The sequence below is a fragment of the Mytilus edulis genome, chromosome 4, assembly GCF_963676685.1.
Source record: "Mytilus edulis chromosome 4, xbMytEdul2.2, whole genome shotgun sequence".
In the NCBI taxonomy this organism is placed as follows: domain Eukaryota; kingdom Metazoa; phylum Mollusca; class Bivalvia; order Mytilida; family Mytilidae; genus Mytilus; species Mytilus edulis.
The window spans coordinates 8,980,343-9,005,096 of NC_092347.1; the positions used below are offsets into that span (position 1 = coordinate 8,980,343).

General features: G+C 31.8%; 1 protein-coding gene across 2 annotated transcripts in view; it reads left to right on the plus strand.

Annotated features, from left to right (window-relative positions):
* Positions 1–24,467, plus strand: part of LOC139518891 (zwei Ig domain protein zig-8-like) — a 59,032-nt gene extending 34,565 nt beyond the window's left edge. The window contains exons 3-9 of one of the 2 annotated variants that reach the window (XM_071310565.1): positions 15,106–15,236; positions 16,430–16,649; positions 18,206–18,229; positions 18,702–19,004; positions 19,745–19,783; positions 20,366–20,395; positions 21,290–24,467. In XM_071310565.1, the coding sequence (XP_071166666.1) occupies positions 15,106–15,236; positions 16,430–16,649; positions 18,206–18,229; positions 18,702–19,004; positions 19,745–19,783; positions 20,366–20,395; positions 21,290–21,408 (866 nt within the window). In that variant the 3' untranslated portion in view covers positions 21,409–24,467. The remainder of the gene's footprint in view (positions 1–15,105; positions 15,237–16,429; positions 16,650–18,205; positions 18,230–18,701; positions 19,005–19,744; positions 19,784–20,365; positions 20,396–21,289) is intronic. The other variant, XM_071310566.1, reaches the window with a different exon arrangement.
* Positions 24,468–24,754: the final 287 nt, after the last annotated feature.

Here is a 24,754-nt window from a genome sequence, read left to right on the forward strand (position 1 = left end):
CACGATCAAATAGGTATTTAGATGAGGTGTATAAAAACAAAGTGCGTCACATCAATATTTGTTAAGTTTTATCTTCCTCGTATTATTTATTTAGATAATGAGTGTCTTTACGTTGGATTTAAAAATCAGACAAAACGAACGTAGCAGATTGTTTTCTTAAAATTAAATAAAAATAACACAAAGTATCCCCCATTAACTTGGCCGACCGACAAAAAATGTCTGTCCCGTTCAGACCTCTTTAAGTTTAACCTGTTGGTTATACTTTCACTTTTGATTAGTGAGCTTAACATACATTTGAAATGTACTTTGTATGTAATGATATATCGCACAAGAGTTCAGATGAAATACAGACATACTTTGAAATATATGCATAAAGCTCAGTTGTAATGAGACATCTTAAACTATTTGTTACTGGAAGTTAAAAAGCAACATGCAAAAAAGCAAAGAACTTATATAATGAAAAGCAGTTGACATTAAAAATGTTTTTTTTTTATTAACATTACATTTCTTTTAAAACATACACATAACAAATTTAGTTTCTAGACCAGTAACGTTTTGCTGATATTTGTTTGAAAACGTACAAGTACTAAATTAATACAAATAATCCACCACAATAATTATTTGATTTACCAAAAGTGTGGTACTTGCATGTGCTCATTACATCCTACTTAAAAATATTTTACGATTAAAATCCTTTCAAATATGTGCCAAAATAATTTTCTCAATTTTGATTTCTGTTGTTGTTGAACAGTCGGAATTGTGCTTTCTTTCAACTATAAAATTTCCGTATAATATTCATTTATCAAAATACTAACAGTAAAACTGTGCACGTACTTAAAATAATTATCGCAATTATCTTAAATCTAAGATCACATGATTTTGTAGTACTTTAAAATTTACGACAAAACAGGCCATTTGCGCATATCTCCTTTAGTATGTATGCAAACATTTTTCTTTGCTCTTAAAAAGATAACTCAAATAGACGCTATACTTATATAGTATGTATTACAGTTTACAATTTAAATATTAGATATACTATAATATTATATAACTTTCAACTTCCCAAAGGACAGTTTATGTTTGAATCTGATTGTATTGTGGTATTGGCTTTTTGGTAGTAAAATATCTCCTTAATATATGATCTTCTGTATACGTAACAGTTGATGCTAACAATTTCTCTGTGTAATACATAATTTAAATATGTCTGAAATGAAGAATTGTCCAGATAATAACCAATATATTCTACAAAAGAGGGTCCTAATGGTTTTCATTCATTTCTATATTGAATTTGTTAAATATTTTGTGGCCATTTCTCTCCATTCTTTATTGTTTCCCCATTGTTCTTATGTATAACCATCTCATTAATTATGTTCTATTCTTCTTATTTTCCCCATTATTCTTTATGTATAACCATCTCATTAATTATGTTCTATTCTTCTTATTTTCCCCATTATTCTTTATGTATAACCATCTCATTAATTATGTTCTATTCTTCTTATTTTGGCCCATTGTCTGCACTACTAAAATTGAGAATGGAAATGGGGAATGTGCCAAAGAGACAACAACCCGACCATAGACAAAAAACAACAGCAGTAGGTCATCAACAGGTCTTCAATGTAGCGAGAAATTCCCGCACCCGGAGGCGTCCTTCAGCTGGCCCCTAAACAAATATATACTAGTTCAGTGATAATGAACGCCATACTAATTTCCAAATTGTAAACAAGAAACTAAAATTAAAATAATACAAGACTAACAAAGGCCAGAGGCTCCTGACTTGGGACAGGCGCAAAAATGCGGCGGGGTTAAAAATGTTTGTGAGATCTCAAACCTCCCCCCTATACCTCTAGCCAATGTAGAAAAGTAAACGCATAACAATACGCACATTAAAATTCAGTTCAAGAGAAGTCCGAGTCTGATGTCAGAAGATGTAACTACTAGCAGTTGACTGACATGCCAGCTTCAGACTTCAATTAAACTATTAGCCCACTATTCTCTATTCTGTTAACTCCATCAAGCCCCTTAAACAATATGTTTACGTCAAAATTTCTCACATTTGTCGTGTCATCGTATAATATGAAATGCATTTGTTTTCCAACCAAATCAATATTCTGTTCTTTCTATTCCATTTAGGCAAAGTATAATTCATACGTCGACTAACTTATGGTACTTAGTTTACCCTACAATAAAGATAAGTGCTTTGGACTATCAAAAGTTATTAGTCCTATAAGCTTGTACCCTTTCTATATGTAGATTGGTATATATGTGATAAACATCTGAATTTATAAATGAACAACTCATCGAAATAGCAATACAATTATTTATAAATGTATGAATAAATATTGGAAATATATTTTGGTTTGGAATCAAATCCAGCTATTGTCATAATATAAGCGAACTTAAGTTACTGCGAGAAGAATCTTCGGTATTCCCTTGTCACACTAGTGTGTTTATTCCGATTTAGATGATACACTAGTGCGCGTCTTCAAAATAAAAAAAATTCTGTCCACTGCAAGAAAAAGTTCTTAGTTACAATAACGACAAATACTACAAAGCAAGATCTTGATGTCATACAACTTTCGAGTCAGTTTTTTGAACTCGTTCTCCAAAATCAACCCATCAAAATGCTCGATTTCATGTTTCGAGCACGATTTTTGTGCTCCGAGCACTGAGAAAAGTTTTATGACTTCAACCCCAAATGTTGACGACCATCAAGATCCTATATTGAAATTTAACCTGAACTTCTTTTGTTCGTATGTGATATCCTGATCGGTTGAGTTGGATATGTTACTTTTGATGCCCTTTGCATGGAGATTTTATCATCACTTTACTTTATGGAAATACTATAAAAATATTGAAGACTATCTCTCTTTTGTTTAGTAAAAATTATCAAATAAAACTTCGGAGCATAGATCCCCATTTCGTGTAATCAAATCATGAGTTATTAAGTTATAAACATCACGGGGCCTTTTATAGCTGACTATGCGGTATGGGCTTAGACCATTGTTGAAGGCCGTACGGCGACCTATATTTATTTATTTCTGTGTCATTATGGTCTCTTGTTGATAGTTGTATCATTGGCAATCATCCCACATCTTCTTTTTAAAATCACTGAATGAACTTAACTTGCATGCAAACTGTTTCAGTCTCAATTTCTCAGTATACCTCTTCCCCTTTTCGTGGTAATCTAATCACGAGCGATTTCATAAACAAATGTAACCTTAAAAATAAAAAAAAAGCGTATGGTAAAGTACATAGTATAGTTTCTATTTCTGTTAGTATTTATTTTTGACAATCAGAAATGTGGTTGAGAAGCATGAAATCTTGATATTTGTTGCTCAATGCATGCCCGAATTCTTAACATACATCTCAAATATGTCAAGGGATGTCATGTGCAATTTATATGTCTACGACCTTAAAGACAGTTGTTGCATTGTATTGGCTATAAAACTGTTATAAAAAAATCTACATATTCTACAAAACCTGTTTTCCTACCTACTGAAAATGAAAGATTTCAGACTAGATATATGTTACTGATAGTTGTTCCGTCTTTTGACATTTTTTTGTCTACTCTTATTTTCATTTTCACTTTTATATTTACAGTTAAATATTTTCTTCGATTTCAAATTATGTATTTGTTTAGATCCACTCGAATGTTTTACGATGTTGTAAAAGCAACTGATCGATATGTTTGTTTTTTCAGGGCAGAAGTTTTTAGATCATCAACGTTTTATTGTTTTTTCTGTGCCCCAGATATATTACTTTCTCATATCTATTACATCACTTCGTTCACCCTTATACGAACAAAACATGTTCTCTCATCAATAAATTATTAAATGGTATATTAATTTGTATATTTGTTGCAATCGTTGATTCGTTCTATGATGATCTTAATACGGAAAATGTTTTAATATATTATGCCATTTAACGGAATGATCAATATGTACGGAATAATGATAAATTAAGCTGTTTACTACATGTTGTTATTGAACTAACGATATATATATATTGTCTTATTGTCTTAATATGATGTCCTATAATGTAGTACTACTCAAGCAACCCATTTCCTAACCTTCTCACCTTTATTTATGTATTCTTATCTGGTACATTAACATTTATTGAGATTATTGTAATTATAACTTCTACAAACAATGACACTAACAGTACCAATGATGTATTATACATGTACTTCACATGCTATATATTTTTTTTATACTGATACCAACAAGTAACGTAATAAATATTCAGTTGGGATATAAGAGCTACCTATATGTCCTTCCACCATTGCGAAATCAAACATTTATGACTTTATTCACTTTAGCTCTAAATTGTATATCCCAAACTACAAATGTACAATATATGTGGTCGAGGTATCTAGTGTTTTCGATAGCAGTCATGCCAGTCTACTCATGCCCGAGGCAAGTTTTATTTGCGATAGCTGTCGTGCCCGAGGCATGTAGATTATCCAATACATTTTGTAGCTGTCGTGCCCGAGACATGTAGTGTTCGCCATAGCTTTCGTGCCCGCTGTCGTTCCCGAATTATGTAGTGTGCGATGGTTATTGTGCTCGAAACAAGTAGTGTTAGGGATAGCTGTCGTGCCCGAAACAAGTAGTGTTAGGGATGACTGTCGTGCACGAAACAAGTTGTGTTTGGGATGGCTGTCGTGCCCGAAACAAGTAGTGTTTGGGATGGCTGTCGTGCCCGAAACAAGTAGTGTTTGGGATGGCTGTCGTGCCCGAAACAAGTAATGTTTGGGATGGCTGTCGTGCCCGAAACAAGTAGTGTTTGGGATGGCTGTCGTGCCCGAAACAAGTAGTGTTTGGGATGGCTGTCGTGCCCGAATCAAGTAATGTTTGGGATGGCTGTCGTAGACGAAAGAATATAATGTTTGCGATAGCTGTCCTTCAAAATGTCTGGAGTTTTTTCTTTCGATGTGGTCAGTCAAAACTATCGAGTAGAATTCTGTTTTAACTGATTAGCTGGGAGTAAATGATCGAGATCACGATTGGATCGTTTTGACCTTATTTTTGCGTCCATTGTACGCTTAACAACTTATGTTGCAGTGAATTTCAGTTTAAGGTAGAAAATAATTCGAAACTTAATGGTTGTTTGAATGATGTAATTTAATGTATGAGCCATAGTTTATCTGCCATACCTCTCTATGACAAGGACTGGCATAACTACTGTTGAAATAACACCGGTTAAATAGCAAAAGTCTTGTCATAAACTTCTTATTAATATCAAAGAAAAGCGTACAGAGTTTTTGGTTAAAAAGCAACTGTTGTACAACAGAAAACGACAGAGAGTCCTTAATTGTGCTGACAAATGTAATTCTGTTGTTTGTTAAGGCGCCGAAAATGAAAAAGTAAAAACTTCATTGATTTTGAAAAAGAAATGTAATTATGTTCTTTATTCAGCATAACTTGTGGGTGCACATTTAAAATATATTGCGATGACTAAAGTCATTTACTATTTCATTTAAATCAATATTGAACTTCCAGAAAATATACGCCAACGTTGCATTTTCAATTGGAAAAATGCAAAAAAGCAAGAAGTACGGCAAATATTTGAATAAAGTAAAAAATATTATTAAAAAAGCAAAACATTGACGGTACAAAATGCAATAATTAAATTTTGGATGTAACGCGTCTTCTGATTGGATGACGTTATTTTGTTATCAGCCCATAGACATAATTTAGTCATGTGACCATGACGTCATCAACGTTTTTTCATGGTTTTCTACGGTTTAAAATGGAATTTAGAATTAAATTATAAGAAATGACTGTAATATTTTTTCTGTCTATTCGAAATAACATAAAAAATGTGGTGCACACTGTTAAATAACCCGTTACGCGCGTTATTCAGTGTGCACCAAATTTTTTATATTATTTCTTCAAAAATAGTACAATCATTCCTAAATTGTATTCAAAGTTTTAAACATTCTTCATAAAAATCAGTTCATAAAAATCAGTGCGAAATCTACAAAAATTATAAGTAAGTTTGAGTAAATTGTTAATTGGTTCTTAAATACAAATAATGCCTCCCCATAAAATATTTGCTATTCATCATGTTAATCTACAAAGTATAAACTAACAATCAGATTTTGTGAAATCATTACACGAACAAACGTTCTTTTCGAGAGCAAGTTCGCCTGCAATATTTTACAAAGTCAATATGACAACTTAGACTGAAAAAGGGCATTGCGATTCACCTTTTGGTCTCTCTTTAATTAAATGTCACAAGACGTTTTCAATTTACAAATCTCTGAAATGACAGCAATCATTTGAACCTTTCCAGTATCTGATTGGCAGCTTGTCTTATTGTAAATATTTGCCATATTCCCCGTCAGCAATCCAAACATAGACTAGTAGGCTTTTATTACACTGCTCTAAAGGATCCTAAATGACTGAAGTCAGACGTCATTAATGAGTCTATCAAATAGGTGCGTTCGAAAACTGACGTCTGTTGTTCTTTATTTTCATATAAACCATACTTTATTTAAATATAAACAATAATACAGACACATCATGACAATCACTTGGCATCACATGTTAGATTCTTATTGTTCAGGTATCAATAGTGTAATGTAGAGTAAGTGATTTGTCTGACAGTTTAAAATCAATTGAAAACTAAAACATATTGTTAAGAGTATTAATATTCGATCAGTATTTGTGAACATAACTATAAATTAATGTGTTTCTATAAATTAAATGTCTATATGCCTTTCAATTGATTGTCCTGTTTTATTACATATGCATCAGTACGAAATTCATTTCATACAAATGAAACAATCCTTATGCTTAGACACAATAATGTTGTCTGGGAGTATACAAATTGTTACGCTCATCTTCGAGCTCTTGTGATAACGTTTATATTTTATTAACATTTAATAGAACTATTATGTATAAGACCATTATATCTTATTATTTAATCATATACTGAAAGCTATATTTGACTGTTCAAATGATTTTTGATATAAAGGGTATTATACTTTATTTCAAAATTGACTAAGAAACTTGACTCCTATGGTGAGATACTAGGACGATGTACTTAATTATAAAATTTTGCATGTGTTCGAAATCATCATTGAGGTAGAAAACACGAACATGATTTATAAAACGAGACGAGCAACCCTCTTATCATAAAAACACGAACGCCGGTTAGCAATGAGAAGGTTTACGTAACACGCTATGACGTCTAAGTTAACGTGCTAACTCACTCGAACGAGATAGTTTATAAGGTTAAGTATGAGACATGTTGACGAACATACAAAATATAAATGTAAAGTGATTGTCGTACAAATACTAATTCAGAGGAGAAAAATTCTTAAGCAACGAAACATGTTATTTATTACACCATCGAGATAAATCTTATAAAATTAAACATGTTAACTTTTAGGTGCCACCCAAACGAGATTATCCATAGCTTCAAAACTGGCTGACCTTCAAATGTCTCACATGCAAACGTGGGACCTCACAAACTAAGATACAGGTGAAGGAAAAAGTATGGAAATATGCACAAGAAACTTAAAAACTTAAACCGCAGATAAAGCACTACGTACTGGCTCAATCCCGAGTACTATCGAATGCTCCAGCTTTGTAAGCTAAATGGCTTCTTGTCACACAGTTAAATTGATGAACAGAATTTAGTTAATTTGGCTTTCATTGGATAGTAAAACATGACTGGCATATACAAATGCAAGTCATTTAATTAAGTCTATTACATGAATTATTAAGACGAATAAGCATTCCTATGCAGTATATACAAAATGCATTGTTTATATGTCACGCTCTTATTTTCCGCTTTTAGCATGATCAATACCAGGAACTTTTAATCGAGTTGCAATTTTCATTAATTGTATAAAATAGTTGTATCAAACTGATATGTGTGCGCTAAAGAAACTCATGCGACCAATTATCTCCGTTGCCATAACTATATAACTTAAACCTCGTCAGCATTGTAATGAAAGGAGCCAAAACGTCTTATGTTAACCTTGACTGTAGAAGTTTCAAATTTAATTATTGTAGCCATCATATTTTATAAAGATGAAATTTTCATTTATTTAAATCATGCTTGTATTAAAGCACGTTATAAGTGTTTCTTGTTTTTCTTTTTTTTTGGTGATAATACTGCTGTTTTTCCTGTTTGAAATGTTTTACATTCGTCGTGTTGGGGCGTTTTATAGCTTGCTGTTCGGTATAAGCAAGGTCTCCGTGTTGAAGACCGTACTTTGAACTATAATGGTTTTTCTTGTACTCATTATGACTTGGATGGGGAATTGCCTCACTGGCACTCATCCCTATCATCTTATTTCTACCTATACCTTCTAGCATATAAACCAGTATCATTATCAAATAAAAGATGACACCCAAATGCTATCGACATTATTTCCTTCTTAAATATAGCATACCAATGTAGTTGTATATGCAGAGGCATGAAACATTTATATCCCGATGGAAAACGTTTTAAATAACTAGCTGACAGCTATTTTGTCAATTTGGTCTTGGGAAAAGTTATCGATAATGTGGTTAAAGATCTCCCTACCTCTCTACGTGTCCACGGTCCTGATCGACAACCAGGAATGTTTTAATAGACATGTTGTAAAAAGTTTGTAGTCAGAATTCCCTTGTGTTATCAAACACGCGATTAATCTGCAAATTTTTAATGTTATCAGATTTTTAAACTTATGGTATTGCAGTTCATCAAGGGCTCAAGTAAATTATATGAAATTGGATTTTGCAGTACATTTCGAACATGGCAAACATAGCATGCCCTATTTTTTCTGTCATTATTTTTTATGCTATATTTTTAGTCGAAAACAGCTTTTTACAATACCTATATAATACTGGATACAATAATTCTGTTCTTAAAGAAAATTTAATACTTTTTTTATACATTATATCTCCACATATTTTATAACAGTTTGTTTATAATAATTATTTAGAATTGAATGCTTCTGTTTGTAATTTTTATTGGAGTGTAAAAGCGTTGGCCGAAGCAGATTTCATATGAAGCAGGGAATACTAAAAATGTAAGAACGATCAACCTATAACTTGAGGAGACAGTTATCCTTTACTTATGCCAGTTTATCGATTGAAAATAGATCTGCATCAATCAGACAACAAGCTATTATCATTGGCATATAATTGATGTTGTGTAATATAAAGCGTATGAATATCTCTTAAGTGATTGAAACAACAAAGATACATTCAATATTTATAAATGATACTCAACAAATAGCTGTGAAAAAAAGCTGACATGAATTTCCAAAGAGTAAGGTCGTTTCGAAATCCCTTTATCAGTACCATTTATTTGGTGGTGAAACATCCTACTTTAGTGCTTATAGAAGGTAAAATGTTGGTAATTGGTTTATATGGAGGGATTCGTGGAATGGTCTGATCCTGCAAAAATGCATGACATTCGTATATTTGCTATGTTTGAGTTGCTTTTAATTTCATACATATATATATATATATGTTTTTGATTGATCTGTATTTGTCCTGGACGTATGTTTTGATTATTTTCTTCCCCTATAGGCCTTTAAAAAAAGTAGCACTACTCATACCGTGTAGTGATATTTGTAATGCCCCTACATAATGATTCAAAACTGAAAAAACCAAGAAAAGGACAAATGATTGAAATAAAAAAAAAAAAAAAAAGACAAAAGACAGAAAGTATAAACTGACATAAGAGTACCCACAGTCACTAAAAGCTAGTTCAAATCATATATATTAATTTGGAAAAATCTCAAACGGAGATATCTGCTTTGTCGTTAAGATGAAGACCAAATTAACTTCATGTTATCAAGTTCATTGAATTGTTCTGCATAACATACACAACCGCAAAATAAGATCTTCGACGGCGACGTTATCTAAAAATTGGTACTTGAAATTTCAAAGTGTGTTGATTTTTCTGTGATCTTCCATTTTTCACAATTAGAGAAACAACAGACTTTAAGAGACGGTAAATGATTTCATTAATGAGATACCTTTGGGAATTGTTTACGTAACCACTAAAACAGAAATAGCAGTTTATAAACTTTTGAGCATTTCAGTTATGTAATAATCGAGTCGACAAAATAATCGGTTACAAAATTTTATCTTTTGTTCATGATACAAAACTAATCAATTCTTTAAAAAAAATTATCCGCACCAGTTTTTCATCTTATCATTCCTCCATCTAGATATGATAATCTGATTAAATTTGTGGTAAAGGAAATGTTCAATGAGTGAATATTATTAGCGCATTAAATGGTTCATAATATATTTCAACTGTACGTTAATTAATACTCAGGCATGTCGGATGGACATCAGAGACCGAAATGAAGTTAACCATGTTGACACCTACATGTACAAGACATAATCGCAATGCATATTACATTAACTATTAAATTCTTAATATGACCGCAATGAAATGTTTATACCAGTACTTTATGTAAAAGTCATGACAATTATTATTGATGGCAATTCCAACGTACGCAATGAAAAAGAAACAAATATTATACCTGCATCAATTTTAATAAGACAACATACAGTCAAACGATAAGTTAAATAAAATCAATAAGAATAGCTTGTCTAGAAGAACTTATTGTTTGGGCTTAGGTTGCTCATATTCCCATTGGACATATTTATTGTCTATTTAGGTGTCAAAAAATTATAATAGCAGTTCTGCAAAATCTGCAAGGGTCTCATAGCGCAGAGAGCGTCAGTAGAATTGCAGTTATTAAGCGAATTATTGACAAAACTTAAACAACTTGTTCCTCTTATAGCAACTCTCTTTACAAGATGGGAATAAGAAACTGAGGTATTTGAGTATCTCTCTACTGGAATGTACCTTCTCCTTCGGGCACTTTCATAAAGACAGGAATTAAGTTTAAGAAATTTCTAAAACTTTGTTAACAAAATTGTTTGAAGGTTAACTATTGATGCACGGGTTCCTCATGATAAATTTTATATCATCTCTTCTAAAATTCGATGCACTCAATCATGATTTCTGTGCCGTTTCGGAATATCTGTGACCAGGAATATGTTACAACTGTCGTAACCACAATTACTTCCACTTTTTCACCAGTTAATAATTTTTGAACGCGACTAAACACCAAATTTTGCTTTCCACGAGGGGAAATATCTGTTTACCGGAGCACCTAAGATAGACCATTTTTTGTCGGGTTCCTTTGGCTCACTTTTTTTCTTTTCTATGTTAAGTTCTACAGGCTGTTCTTTGTACAGGCTGTTGTTTGTACTTTTTGTCGTCTTTCTATTCGGCAATTAGACTGGCATTGGTATTGTTGACATATCATTGTTTTTCATGGCTTCCTGTTGTTTTAATATTTAAAGTTCAAAATAACATTTTAGTTGTCAATAAATATGTGTTAACTTTCCATTTGAATATATCTGTACATCAACTACTCTTGAAGCCTCGGTCACACCTTACCAGATAGCACAAACGGACGCCTAATGGATGAAAATGAAAGTTGTCCATTGACAAAATTGTTATCCGTTGGGAGTCTGTTGATGTACTGACCAAATAAAACGGATGCATCACGAATGCATAACTAACACACACCGGATATGCAACGTACGAGAAACGAAAGCTTACTGGACAGCACGGATGTGTAACGTACATCCAACGGACAAGTACTGCATAAAATGAACACCGAACGGGAGAGTACCGGATAAAACGGACGAGCAAGATATACGGAAAAAGTTAAGGCGACAATAATAATACATGTAAATCGCATAAATATTCAAAAAGTGTCTGTGTAACTGGTTTTGGTTTGTTCTTCAAAATGCCACCAAAGGGTAGTGTCTGGCCTGAATAAGAGCTGAATGACAGTAAAGACGTGCCCTTACTCTAAGATCGATTATGAATAACAAGAATTCATAAACCTCAAGAAATGTGACATACCAATAATTGGCATTCCTGACGCGAAATTTTCAATTGGCATTTATCCGTTTCAGATCAGTTCATCATTCGTTTTATTCGTTATACGTCCGGTAGAAGTCCGTTTCACATTCGTTAAACATCCGTTGTATTCGTTAAACGTCCGGTAGAAGTCCGTTGGATGACCATCAGAGACCAAAAATAAGTTGACCATGTTAGCCTCGGTCACACCTTAACGGATAGGTCGAACGGATTCCTAACGGATAACTTTTTTTCAATCCGTTTATGTCCGTTAGACGTCCGTTCTTATCCGTTAGACGTCCGTCCATATCCGTTGCATGTCCGTTTAGCGTACGTTTTATCCGTCGACGTCCGTTCTGTCCGGTGGACATTTTTGAGCATGTTCAAAACTTTGAACGGACGTCCAACAGATGAAATGTCCGTTGAACGTCCGGTAGGCGTCCTTTTTGTACGGTACTCGTCCGTTTCGTTTCCGTTATGTACCCGTTACGTGTCCGTTATACATCCGTTGGAGGTCTGAAAGATAAATTCACCAATGGACTTCTACCAGACGTTTAACAGATAAATCGGATGTTGAACGAATGTGAAACAGACTTCTACCGGACGTATAACGGATACAATGGATGATGAACGGATCTGAAACGGACAAATGCCAATTGAAAATTTCGAGAAATGCCAATTATTGGTATGTCAGATTTCATGAATTCGTATTATTCATAATCGATCTTAGAGTAAGGGCACGTCTTCACAATCAATCAGCTCTTATTCAGGCCAGACCCTGCGCTTTGACGGCATTTTGAAGAACAAACCAAAACCAGTTACACAGAAACATTTTGAATATATTAAGCGATTTACATGTTTTCTTATTGTCGCCTTTAATTTTTCCGCATATCTTGTTCATCCGTTTTATCCGGTACGTTTCCGTTAATTGTCCGTTTTATGCGCTACTCGTCCGTTGGATGTACGTTCGACATCCGTTTTGTCCGGTACGTTTCCCTTTCTCGCACGTTGCATATCCGGTGTGTGTCCGTTATGCATTCGTTACACGTCCGTTTTATTCGGTCAGTACATCAACGGACTCCCAACGGATAACAAATTTGTCAACGGAAAACTTTTATTTTCATCCGTTAGGCGTCCATTCGTGCTATCCGGTAGGGTGTGACCGAGGCTTTAAACCTACATGTACAAGACATAATCACAATGCATATTTACATTTGCTATTTAAATCTTAAAACGACCGCAATGAAGTGTTGATACAAATACTATGTAAAAGTCATGAAAATTATTGTTGATGGCAATTTCAACGTACGCAATAAAAAAGAACAACTACCTGGATCAATTTATATAAGACAACGGTCAACGTTCAAATTGATGATCATTGAACGCGACTCAAAACTAAATTTTGCTTTCCAAGCGGGGAAATACCTGTATACCCTTTTGTCGGGTCCCCTTTGCTAACTTTTTTTCTTTTCTATGTTGAGTTCTACAGGCTGTTGTTTGTACTTTTTGTCGTCTTTCTATTCGGCCATTAGACTGGCATTGGTATTGTTGACATATCATGGTTTTTCATGGCTTCCTGTTGTTTTAATATTTAAAGTTCAAAATAACATTTTAGTTGTCAATAAATCTGTGTTACTTTCAATTTGAATATATCTGTACATCAACTACTCGTAACGATATACAATGAATAGTAAAAAAACCTATATCAACACCCAGATCTCTGTTAATACAATAATGCAGTATAGTTAAACTAATGGAATTTAAGCATTATTCTGGGATAAAAGTAAAATTCATCATCCACCGGAAACCTAAACCAATCTTCGTATAACAATGGCGTCATATTGTTTCTCGAGGGAGTAAAGACAAGTATTTTGAAAATTGATATATGTTGAGCGGCTTCATAAAGTAATGATTATTTTCTATGACTTTGGTTAATTATTGCTTTGCTTTACGTAACACTTTCATAATCGTTCAGCATTGAAATACAATAAGAATCCATTGAAATCTTTTCCGTTGGCAATATTTAAACATAATACCCGTCGATAAACATCAAATTAATTTTTGTTTTACAAGCTACAAGCTACATTCTGAATCTTTATGAAATTGTGATTAAATCAACTTGATTGCAGCATTTAATGCATTATGCATTGTGATGTATAAGTTTCAGTCTAGGACGGATACGCGCATGAAACATTGTGTCTTTTTTTAGTCAGTTTATCGGCACCATATGGTGTTTATTGTGGTTGTTGTGGTTTTTGCGTCTGTTTTTCCTGAGGAGTCGGGTATTGTCCTTAAGGATGTTCGCTACTCTGTTTAAAAATAACAAGCTTTTTAACAGACTGTTATAAATTGAAAGTATATCAATAAAGAAACAAAAAAAGCAGAAAAAAATGGACGGTCCGTGTGCTTGATTTCGAGATATAAGCCGTTGAAAATTTGGCGGGAAATAATTCTCTCTAGATTTTTCTTTCACTTTACATTGGCACCTTTTTTGTTTAAAAAACTATGAAAAATAACAAGGATTTCATAAGATTTTTAAATATGGCTTTTTAAATTATATGTTATAAAAATATGAAAAGAAAATTAGGGGTTAGTGGGCATTTTTTTTTTTTAAAGTTTATACATGGATAAAACCAGAGGATTCCGAAAATCTGGCGAAAATTCAAAAAGAAGAAGAGCAAACATCCTTAATGTAATCTGTTTACGGTCCTTGACTTTTAGTGATACCTTTTTATGTACTTGCACATGAACTAGGATTTGAAAACTGAAAAAAATTCACATAACACTGAAGAACGATGTACATGTATGTACACGTGTAACTTGAAAATATACCAGTTTGCTCAGGTTAAACAGCTACCTATGTAAACGTCTGAAATTTCGTCAATGTATAAATGGCAAAGGACTTTTTGTCAGTTTTGTTGCTTAGTGTAGAAATTTACATTTTGTTTTTACTTTCGACTGTTTTACGTTTGATAGTGTGATTTCTGTTAATTGAGTCCGAATTTTTGATTGGATGAGGTGATTGATATTCTGATATGAAGGTAACCCGTATTATCGAAAGCTTTTCAATGGTACACTTTTGATATTACTTTCAAGTGGCCGCGGAACGCTTATATTTTTTTAAGTAGTTTACAACCTCATGTGACTTGCTTTACAGTTTAAAAGTATACAACGTATAAATTGTCATTTTTATACTTACAGGTAGGCATTACAGAAGATATGTCTATAGACCAACAGCACCAGAAATACTTCCAGATGCAACAAATATTACCGTCCATAGTAATGAAAAGGTCATTTTAAAATGTACAGTCAGAAACAGAAGGACAAAGGATGTAAGTATTTGTTATCATTTATGTATGGCGTTTTGTTCTGAATATGAAACCTTGCCAGCTTTAAAAGGCTATATTTCATGTGACCTTCATAAATGGTTTGACTGAATTTTGAAACCAATTGTCAAGCGCACTGAAATTAGTACCTTAATCTTATTACTTTGTCGATTAATTTCCTTTTATGTAATGCAATATCTTACACCAATCTACATGTGTTGTATTGCAATGTAGGACAATCAAATTAAACAATTAGTTTGGGATAAACCATGAGACATTGAGCATCTATTAGAAAAAAATACGTACCGAATTATAGTATGGTTTTCCATAAAAAAATATATAAATACCCTAATCGGAACTTATATAACAAAGAGTGAAAGACGATCTTAACCATGACATGATTTATATAATGTAATTGTATAATGATAGAAGTAGGTTACTAGACCAGTCTAAAGTTATCACCGTCGCGTAATTACCAAATCGCATGTATGTAGTACATGTACTAAGTACAATCACACGGTGTATAATTGTAATGTATAACTTTGAAGTTTATCAGGTGCAACCACGACATCAATTACATTTTTGTACCATGCGGCAATTTTTTAAACAAAAATACACATTGATTAACCTTTTTTTGAAAGATTGCAATGCCATTATTTCTTTATTTTCATTTTTATTTTCATTTTTATTTTTATTTTTATTTTTTATCTTTTTCTTTTTATGTATTGATTGTATTTGTTCGTCGTTTCATTTCTGTTCGATTTTTTTAATTGTGTTTAATGTCCTGTCCTGTACTGTCATGTTTTGATTCGTGCAGTAATTTTTATTTGGTTACAATTCTTTGTTTAAGTCGCGTCAACGTGTTTCTGTTGTTTTACCACAATTTCTCATTCATTTCGATTTATCGTGACAGTTTCTGATTAGCGTCACGATGTTTTCAAACATCAAATCTGTATATCCTATAGCTTTCAACACAAAGATCATAAATGATCATTATATATGGAGCTTTAGTCCGATACAATAATGAGCATAAATGAATGCAATTCGAAACATCGAACAGTTTTGACATCCATAATTGTTGCATACATGTATGCCATTTATTGAAATTTCTTGTGTATCTATATTAGTTAAACAAATGCAATTGTTTTACATGAGATAAATGTTCTTTATTCCTTTCCAATTTTCTTTTCTCGTTACAGGTTCAATGGCGTCTTGTACGTAAAAGATGGCCATTAACTATTGGTACAGAACCATGGACAACTGATAAAGATATCAGCGTTCTTTATAGTGTAATTAATAAAACAGACGAAAGTTGGGACTTGGTAATCAAACGAGCTAAACCAAGACATACAAATACATACGAATGTCAAATATCATCAACACAAAGTAATAGACGATATGTATATCTTAGAGTGTTAGGTAAGTTAAAGAACATCAAATTTCATTTTCAGCCGATACCTGTTATACTAGCTAACTCTTCGGCGAACATTGCATCTCATTAAAATACTATTATTATATAGAATGGAGAAAAGTAGTGAATTGTATGTTGCAAGGTTGTAAACTCCATTAAGTATTACATAGACAAAGTAACCATTAAAAGACAAAAGAGTAACGCACTATAATAGAGGTGGTGTACGAATTTTAAAACTGAAAGTAGAATCTTTGACCATGTGAAAATTAATTAAAACATACGCGATATCAAATGTTGTATGGGCTAAGAATTGACAAAACCAACGCGTCCCCGACCAAATCAAACTTTCCCCAGTTTTATTTTATTAACACTTTTGTTTACAGTATTTATTAAATAAAACTGTTGTTTATAATTGGACTACTTGATGCTATATATATAATTTGGTAGCTACAAACAGGATGATTCGATGGAAAAAAATGAAAAAGAGACAGCAATATTATTATTGTACGTTAAACTGATGCTCAACCATTGCGTCTGTTTTCATGTTTTTTTATGAAACCTGCACAGAAGTAATAAAGCAAAAAATAAAGTGGTTTATTCCTTGAATGCCAACATTCTTTGATCTACCGACAATTTACCTGTAAAACTATGTTGACATTCGAGGAATAGGTGTAAGAAGTTATCATAACAACAGTGGATGCTCATCAAAACAATCATTCTAATTAAACAGAAAGGTATATTACAGGTAGCTAAATCTCATTCATGTTTGTAAAGTTGTTGAACATTTTTTTTTCTCTGAAACTGCTTGCACCAATATGCTTTTCTCTAAAAATAAAAGTTTGAAATTGTTGCATCACTAAGTCTTTCGAGGAAGAAATCAGCTTTCCTTTATAAATAACATTTGAAATCTTTGTTGAATGCATTTACAACGTTACATTTACTAGGCACATGGCGCTTTTGCGCTTTACATACATTGTACTATATAGACACTTGTGTATTGTGAAAGGCTGTATGTCTAGGGATGTACTTACTAGGTAATTAAGTATAGGAATTTGAGCCAGATGGTCGGATTTCTTATATTTTTCCTTCAATACATGGTAAACTATTCTACCTCATACAACACCCATTGATCTTCAATAGTCCGTGATACATGTAGGTCTTTTGCAAAAATTTAAGCAGATTTCCATTTAAGGTTCAAATAATACCAATGCAGCTATAAATCCGAATATGTCTTTTCCCGGAATTTTACCTATTTGAGCATTGTCAGTCTTTCCTGCTGATGTTTAAAACTCGAACATATTATTTGTTCATACATGTATGCTTTTGTTTATCAGTATTCTGTTTTTAAATGGATACTTATTTAAAATCTGCATCATACTGCGTTTTGTCACTTTCATTTATCTTGGTAATTCTGAGAATAGCTAATGCAGTTCGTGTCGGTTGGTTCTTGTTTCACTGTATTTCTGATTAACATATGTTTTATTCATACTGTTGCTGGAGTCTTGTTGGAATGTCTAATAATAAAATAATTGTTTAACAATATATAGTTTAACTTTTATTGCAGCACAACCCAAAGACAAAAGACCAGGTAAATATACTTAATTATGCAAACTTGAGAGATAAAGTTTAGAATGATTGTTGTATCTACAAAATCCAGTGTCAAATATTTTAATCATATCAAAAACTAGGGAAAAAAATCAACAATAAATTCAATAGGTATTTGACTAAATTCGGGGTTTGAATAACTACTGCCACTCGAAACTGAGTTTGTGGATATATTGAGACATGAAGTTTTTTCTTGCAATAATCCACATATGGGCCCTCAAGAGATTTTAAAGTGTTCTGCTAAACGGAAACACAACATAATAATATTTTGATAATAATTTTATACCCAATTCTACCAATGTGTTATTCAAGTAAGAAATAATCCATTGATATATAATCCTATGTATACTATTGTAGTTTTTATTCATGTGTACTATTTCTGTTATTAATTTTCAAAATACATGTAAGAAATGATTGATGAAAAAATATGCCATAATAAAGCACATTTTTTTCAGGAATAAGTTTAACAGGGACAGCCTATTTAGATCTTCATCAGAAGGTTAACTTAACGTGTAATGCTACTGGGTTATTTCGTGCACCAGACGATATTGACTGGTTTCACAATGGTAATATCATAGACCAAAATGATCAACAATGGGGCGGAAGGTTAAAAATTTACAAACGAATACAAGACGTTCCTGGAAGGATGTTGATTAGTGAACTTATTATTGAAAAAAGCACATTAGATGACCGAGGAATGTATGTTTGTCGAAGTTCTGAAAACGAAGCTTCAAGTTTTCCAGTTAGCATTTTAGATAGTAAGTTTATTTCTTGTATTCACATATTTTTGCTATTTACAAACAAATAATTAAAACATCTTCGAAAAAGTTGTTAATATAAGAACTACAAATGTATATAGAAATATTCTGGGTGCTTAAACACATATTGTAAGCTTATTTTGAGTTGTTGGATAGTGTTTTTATACATTAAAACGTAGCATCTACACATTTTCATGTTAAAAATAACTGAATCAATTGTGTGAATAAATTGACATTTAAACCCAAAGAGATCCGTAAATTTGTTCGGTAAATGGTCTCCTTAAAGAATTATTTTTGTTAAGTGCCGGAGCACTGATTCACCATCGTCTTGTGTAAAACAATGCTCGTTGAATCATGTTTCTTCAAGGACACACAGCATATCTATCAGTTTCAACTAATTGTATATTGTATGAATACGAATGCTACTTGTGGAGAAGGATTTGCTTAACCCCGTTTATTTGTGAGATTCGTGGTGCGCAGTCTTTAGTTCTATTTTGTAGACTGTTTGTCTTCTCGTTCAAGTTACCCAGCTATCTTGGATTCACACAGTATGGCCTTGGACACTTTCTCAAAAATTGTACTTGTCCATACCTTACTTTTTAGTTCCTATATAATTGGAGTTGATTTAGTACCTGATCAGTGTACATGTAGACTTACAGATTGATTGATAAATGTTATTTATATACATTTGTATATGAAAAGTTTAAAACAATGGAATGAATGAATGATACTTTTTTTAGCAGGAAAAACAACTCGATATAATGATTTGTACTACAGAGGTAAGGAAACACATGCTTGGTGCATAAACTCTTTGGTTTTAAACGCTATTGTTTGTAAATCTTCCCTTTCAATGTATTTGTATTCGCTTTGTATATTTATACATGTATGTTGAATCCGAATGTATGCACTTTGTTTTGAAATTGTCGTTAATAATATTTATTTGGTCGATATTTCCATCCACTTCGCATTTGAATATAATAGTACAGTCAGACTTACATAAGACAAAACATATCTCGTGTACATTGTAGTTATCTATTTCGACAGTTTTAAACGTTATTTACTATAAATATCCAAACAGTTATAGATATAACAACAATGATGTAAACGTTCAAATACTACAGTTTTTGTATACAAATTGATGTATGATATAGGCACTAGTTTATTATTGTTGAAGTGCTGCATACATTTTTGTTGTTGTTTTTCTTAGTGACGCACATTCAAAACATCTTTTAATATTATTGCGACTTTTACAATGCACACACAAATATAAAATATGTGAATCATTGTATTTGTAATTAATTTCATTTAAAATTGTGAACAATGTAAACAGCATTTGAATAAGATACACGATATCATTTCAGATGGGGTACCGAACAAAACAAAAAGATATGGTAAGTGATATTTGTTTTTAATTTGTGAAAATGACAACACTCATGTAATACTCATGGAAAGAATTGAATACAAACTAATGCGGTATCATATATTTGTACTTATGATTTTATATAAAACACTAACGAAAGGTTAATTTCCTACATTAATTTTGTATTTAAAAAAAATGTATTTCAATACTTCTGTTCCCTTTCCTGCTTTGAAAAATAATGAATTATAAGTATTCGGTCCATCATTTACAGAAAAATAATTAATGTTAAACTCAGTCGGAGTATTGTATGTCTTGAGTGCTGTCATTTTCACAAATATTAACTGAACGTACGTAATGGATATTTCGAGTATTTGGAAAACAACGACTCAAACCATTAAACTTGCAAAATGTAATAACTAATGATTTGAAAATAAAAAAAAGTTGTCATTTTCTAGAAATATGTAACAAAAGACAACAACAAGAAAATAACGAAATGCATATAATCAATACATTTTTAAAGTTGAAGTAAAAATAATATGAATGACACAAATATACTGGAATGTAAAATTGAGAATGGAAATGGGGAATGTGTCAAAGAGACAACAACCCGACCAAATAAAAAACAACAGCAGAGGGTCACCAACAGGTTCAGTTACACATGTTTGAAATGCCTTATTTTAAACTTCGATTGCCACAGTAGCTGATGTTTCCAGATTTTTCGTCGGTACAAATAAACAATGCCAACAGCTTTATTCAAACTTAAAAACTGTCATCTGAAATTTATATGTTTAATTTTACCGTGAATATTTCATAAATCTTTAAAATTGACATACACATATCAAATCGACTAGCAGATACATTAAATAGACCAATCTCTAGAATTTACACTAACAGATAATTCTTACTTTTTATATATATATTTTAGGTACAGAAAAGGTTTCTGAAAACAAATCAGACGACAAAAATTCAAATAGTGCAGCATTTAATTCAATACATGTTGTTTTAATTACATGTATTTGTGTATTTGTGTCGTGTAATAGCTGATAGTAATAGAGACGGACAAAATAGATTCCTTAACAAACCTATGTGCCTTTTCTCCAGTGGTGTTTGTGCTCAGGACATTAAAGGCCGAGAGGACATTAAAGGCCGAGTTATAAATTCTGTGGTATGTAATAAGATAAATGCATTCCAGAAAGGCTTTAAATAGAGATGATGTGATAGCACTCTGGACGATGATTAAATTACTTAAATGCAGGATCCAATATATGATGGATGAGATGTGACATTGATGTGCCATAAAAACTAGACTTCAACACTATTTGTATTCATACAGCAATTATTGCAAATGTTTAAGACAAACAATCAAGTGTTTGGCAATGCAATGAAATAATTTGTATTTGTCTGTCGAGACAGTAATATATATAATCTTTTGATCTGATATATACTAATGAAAAAGACCAAACGTATTGTCAGAATGATTAAAATGTGGTTGAAACAAAATTCAATCTGATTATTATGGAGATATTTCTGTATATGATTTGTCTATATCATTGTGCATCTTTGTTGATAGAATTTGGCAATCCATTTCAATTGCCAGAAGTTGTCAACCGAAATGAATATATCGGTCATTGAAAAAAAATTCCCCTGAAAAAGATGTTTTTACAAAATGCTTGTTTTTTTTACCTAATGCAAATTAATCTAAAATGTTAAAGATGATAAGACGATGGCATTATTATCAGTGAATAGGTACACTGTTTAAAATATCTGGTTAAATGCTATTTTTTCATTCTCGCGTTTGACAAAGTATTAATTGAAACTTTTAATAGTGCACTAAAGAATTTAAGTTAACAGATTAATTAAGATGATACCATTATTAAGCGTATGAAAGCTGATTTTATGTAAGTTAGTTAATTTTGTATTATTATAATAACGTTTTAATTGATGTCTGGTTTCAACAGTAAGTCAATCACCTATTTTTGGGAATCTTAATAGTTAGGGACTTTCCGTTTTGAATTTTTCGTCGGAGTTCAGTATTTTTTGGATTTAACTTTTTATTCCAGTTGTTATCATTTCTTCAAAATAATTGTGTTTTCTAATCGATTATCATATAATTGAACGTCATTCGAGCGTTCGTTGCACATAAAAAAAAAGCGGAATGAAAACCTTTACTGTCCTTATCGAAAGATATTTTGGAATTTCATCTTAGATAAATGTTATGAATGATAATCGTTAGAATGAAACCGCGATTGCCTAATTTAAAGCAAGCATACAGATGTTATCAGTTTAAGAATGCAGTGATCTAGTTACTTTGAGTTTATTCATTTTTTTAGTGGAAAAAGTAAGAACCTTCCGTATTGCTGAACTATGACCACTTAGATTTTATATTTTACTGATTTTAAACACTATTGTGTACAACATATTCAGTAAAACTAAAAATACACGATATTCTTATTACGCATTTCATAGTAATGCAATAGTTCTCATAAATATATTATAAATCCATAATTTTAATTTGTAATAATTATGCTTAGTAAGATTGTAAAATTAATAACGATATTCATAAAAAAATAAAGTTCACTTTTAATAATAAAATGATTATAATATTTTCGATATTTAGCTTGATAGATCTATTCCAGTTATTCGAATTCGTTGTCCTCTACTAACCATAATTATGTCTATAAACTTTGCGAAAGGTGTTAATCTCGGACATTTACATGAACAAAAATAGGAAATGAAACTTCCAGTCAAATGAAAAATTCGAAATGTAAAAGACCTTAAGCTTTCCGAATAAAGGAAAACGACAACAGTCCACAAATATATATTTAAAATATGAAAAATACAACACAAATTTCATCCGAAATCGGATGTAAACTGATATGCTCCACGCACGGGTAAATAGTCCTTGCTCTTGTAGTTGTATTCGTCGTGTTTTCAATTGAAAAATAATTCGGTCATCATCAAACTGGGCCGTCACTCTTATAATAAAATTAACGGTACCAACTTTCTTGCACCAGATGCGCATTTCGACAATCCATGTCTCTTCACACAAATGTAGTGTATAAAATAAATGAGATTTGTTGAAACTATTTAATACAAATCAGAAAGAAGTCCTGTTTAAGACCTTAAGCTTCCAAACAGTTGAATTCTACGACCGTAATAAACCAAAAAGATTATTGAAACCATAAATTCAGTATTTAAACGCTTTAAAGCATGTAAAAGACCAGTTGCGATTTCTGGACTGTTGGTGTAAAACATTGAAACATCCTTTTAGATTAATGAGCTTCCCTTATAATATTGGTTAATGACAAACATCGCCATATATCATAGTTACCATCAATGCTACTCATAACTCAACAACTGAACAGTTTTTATATTTGAGCCAATTGGCATACACTGTAGAATTGTAATACAATGGTTATTCCGAATATCAATCGTAATTGATTACGCGTTCTTACTCGTCATAAATGGATACATCGTTATTAAACATACAGATATTACCAAAAGTTCAGAATGTATTTTAGAAAAAACAGTTAAGGATGCAAAAACACCAACATGTTAAATAAAGAATATCAAAATACATTGTAATATCATTTCTCAGAAATAATTCAGCCAGAAAAACAAAATGGCATCAACTATATCTTTTTCCTAAAATGGATTGTCAGAGGAAAAGACTGTAAAATATTGCTTTTTACAGCTTGCTTATTAAAAAAGCCGTCCTTTCGCTTTTAGAATATGGCAACCCCATGAATATAAAATGAAAATCTTCAAAATAATTTCAATCACGTAACAATATTATCAACTTGAGCAATACAGCAGAATAAATTTAGATTAATAAATCTTACAGTATTAGTGACTTGTGTGGTCTTTTTTACTTTTATTTTAAGAACTATTCTGGAATGTTATTGTTGAAGACGACCGCAAAACTAGTACGGTACAAAATTATAATAACGTTTACTTATATGTTTTAAAACCTATTATTTCCATTCTGAATATGTTGTTTGACTTTATTATTGTAAACTCATGTGACATGACTTTACTTTGTTTTAACATTGATCAAGTTGTTTTGTAATGATAATTTTGAAATAAAATTTATTTTAATAAATTAAGATTAACCCTATTAGCATATAAAAAACAGACTTCATTTTAGATTCCGATCCTTTGAGGTTTTTGTTGTTCAGTCGTTAATTGTCATGCAGAAAGTGTTTGTCGTTCCCTTCTGTTTTATATCTTGCCATTACTTTGTTGGTATTTCTTTGAAATATGAATTTTTTATTGCCCCTTTGGTATTTTCTGCCTCTTTTGTGTAACAGTGTAATAGGTAGTATTTTGAGCGACCATCGATGACTTCACAAGGTCTGAATTATATTTTATTTACTATCTTTTGAGGGAT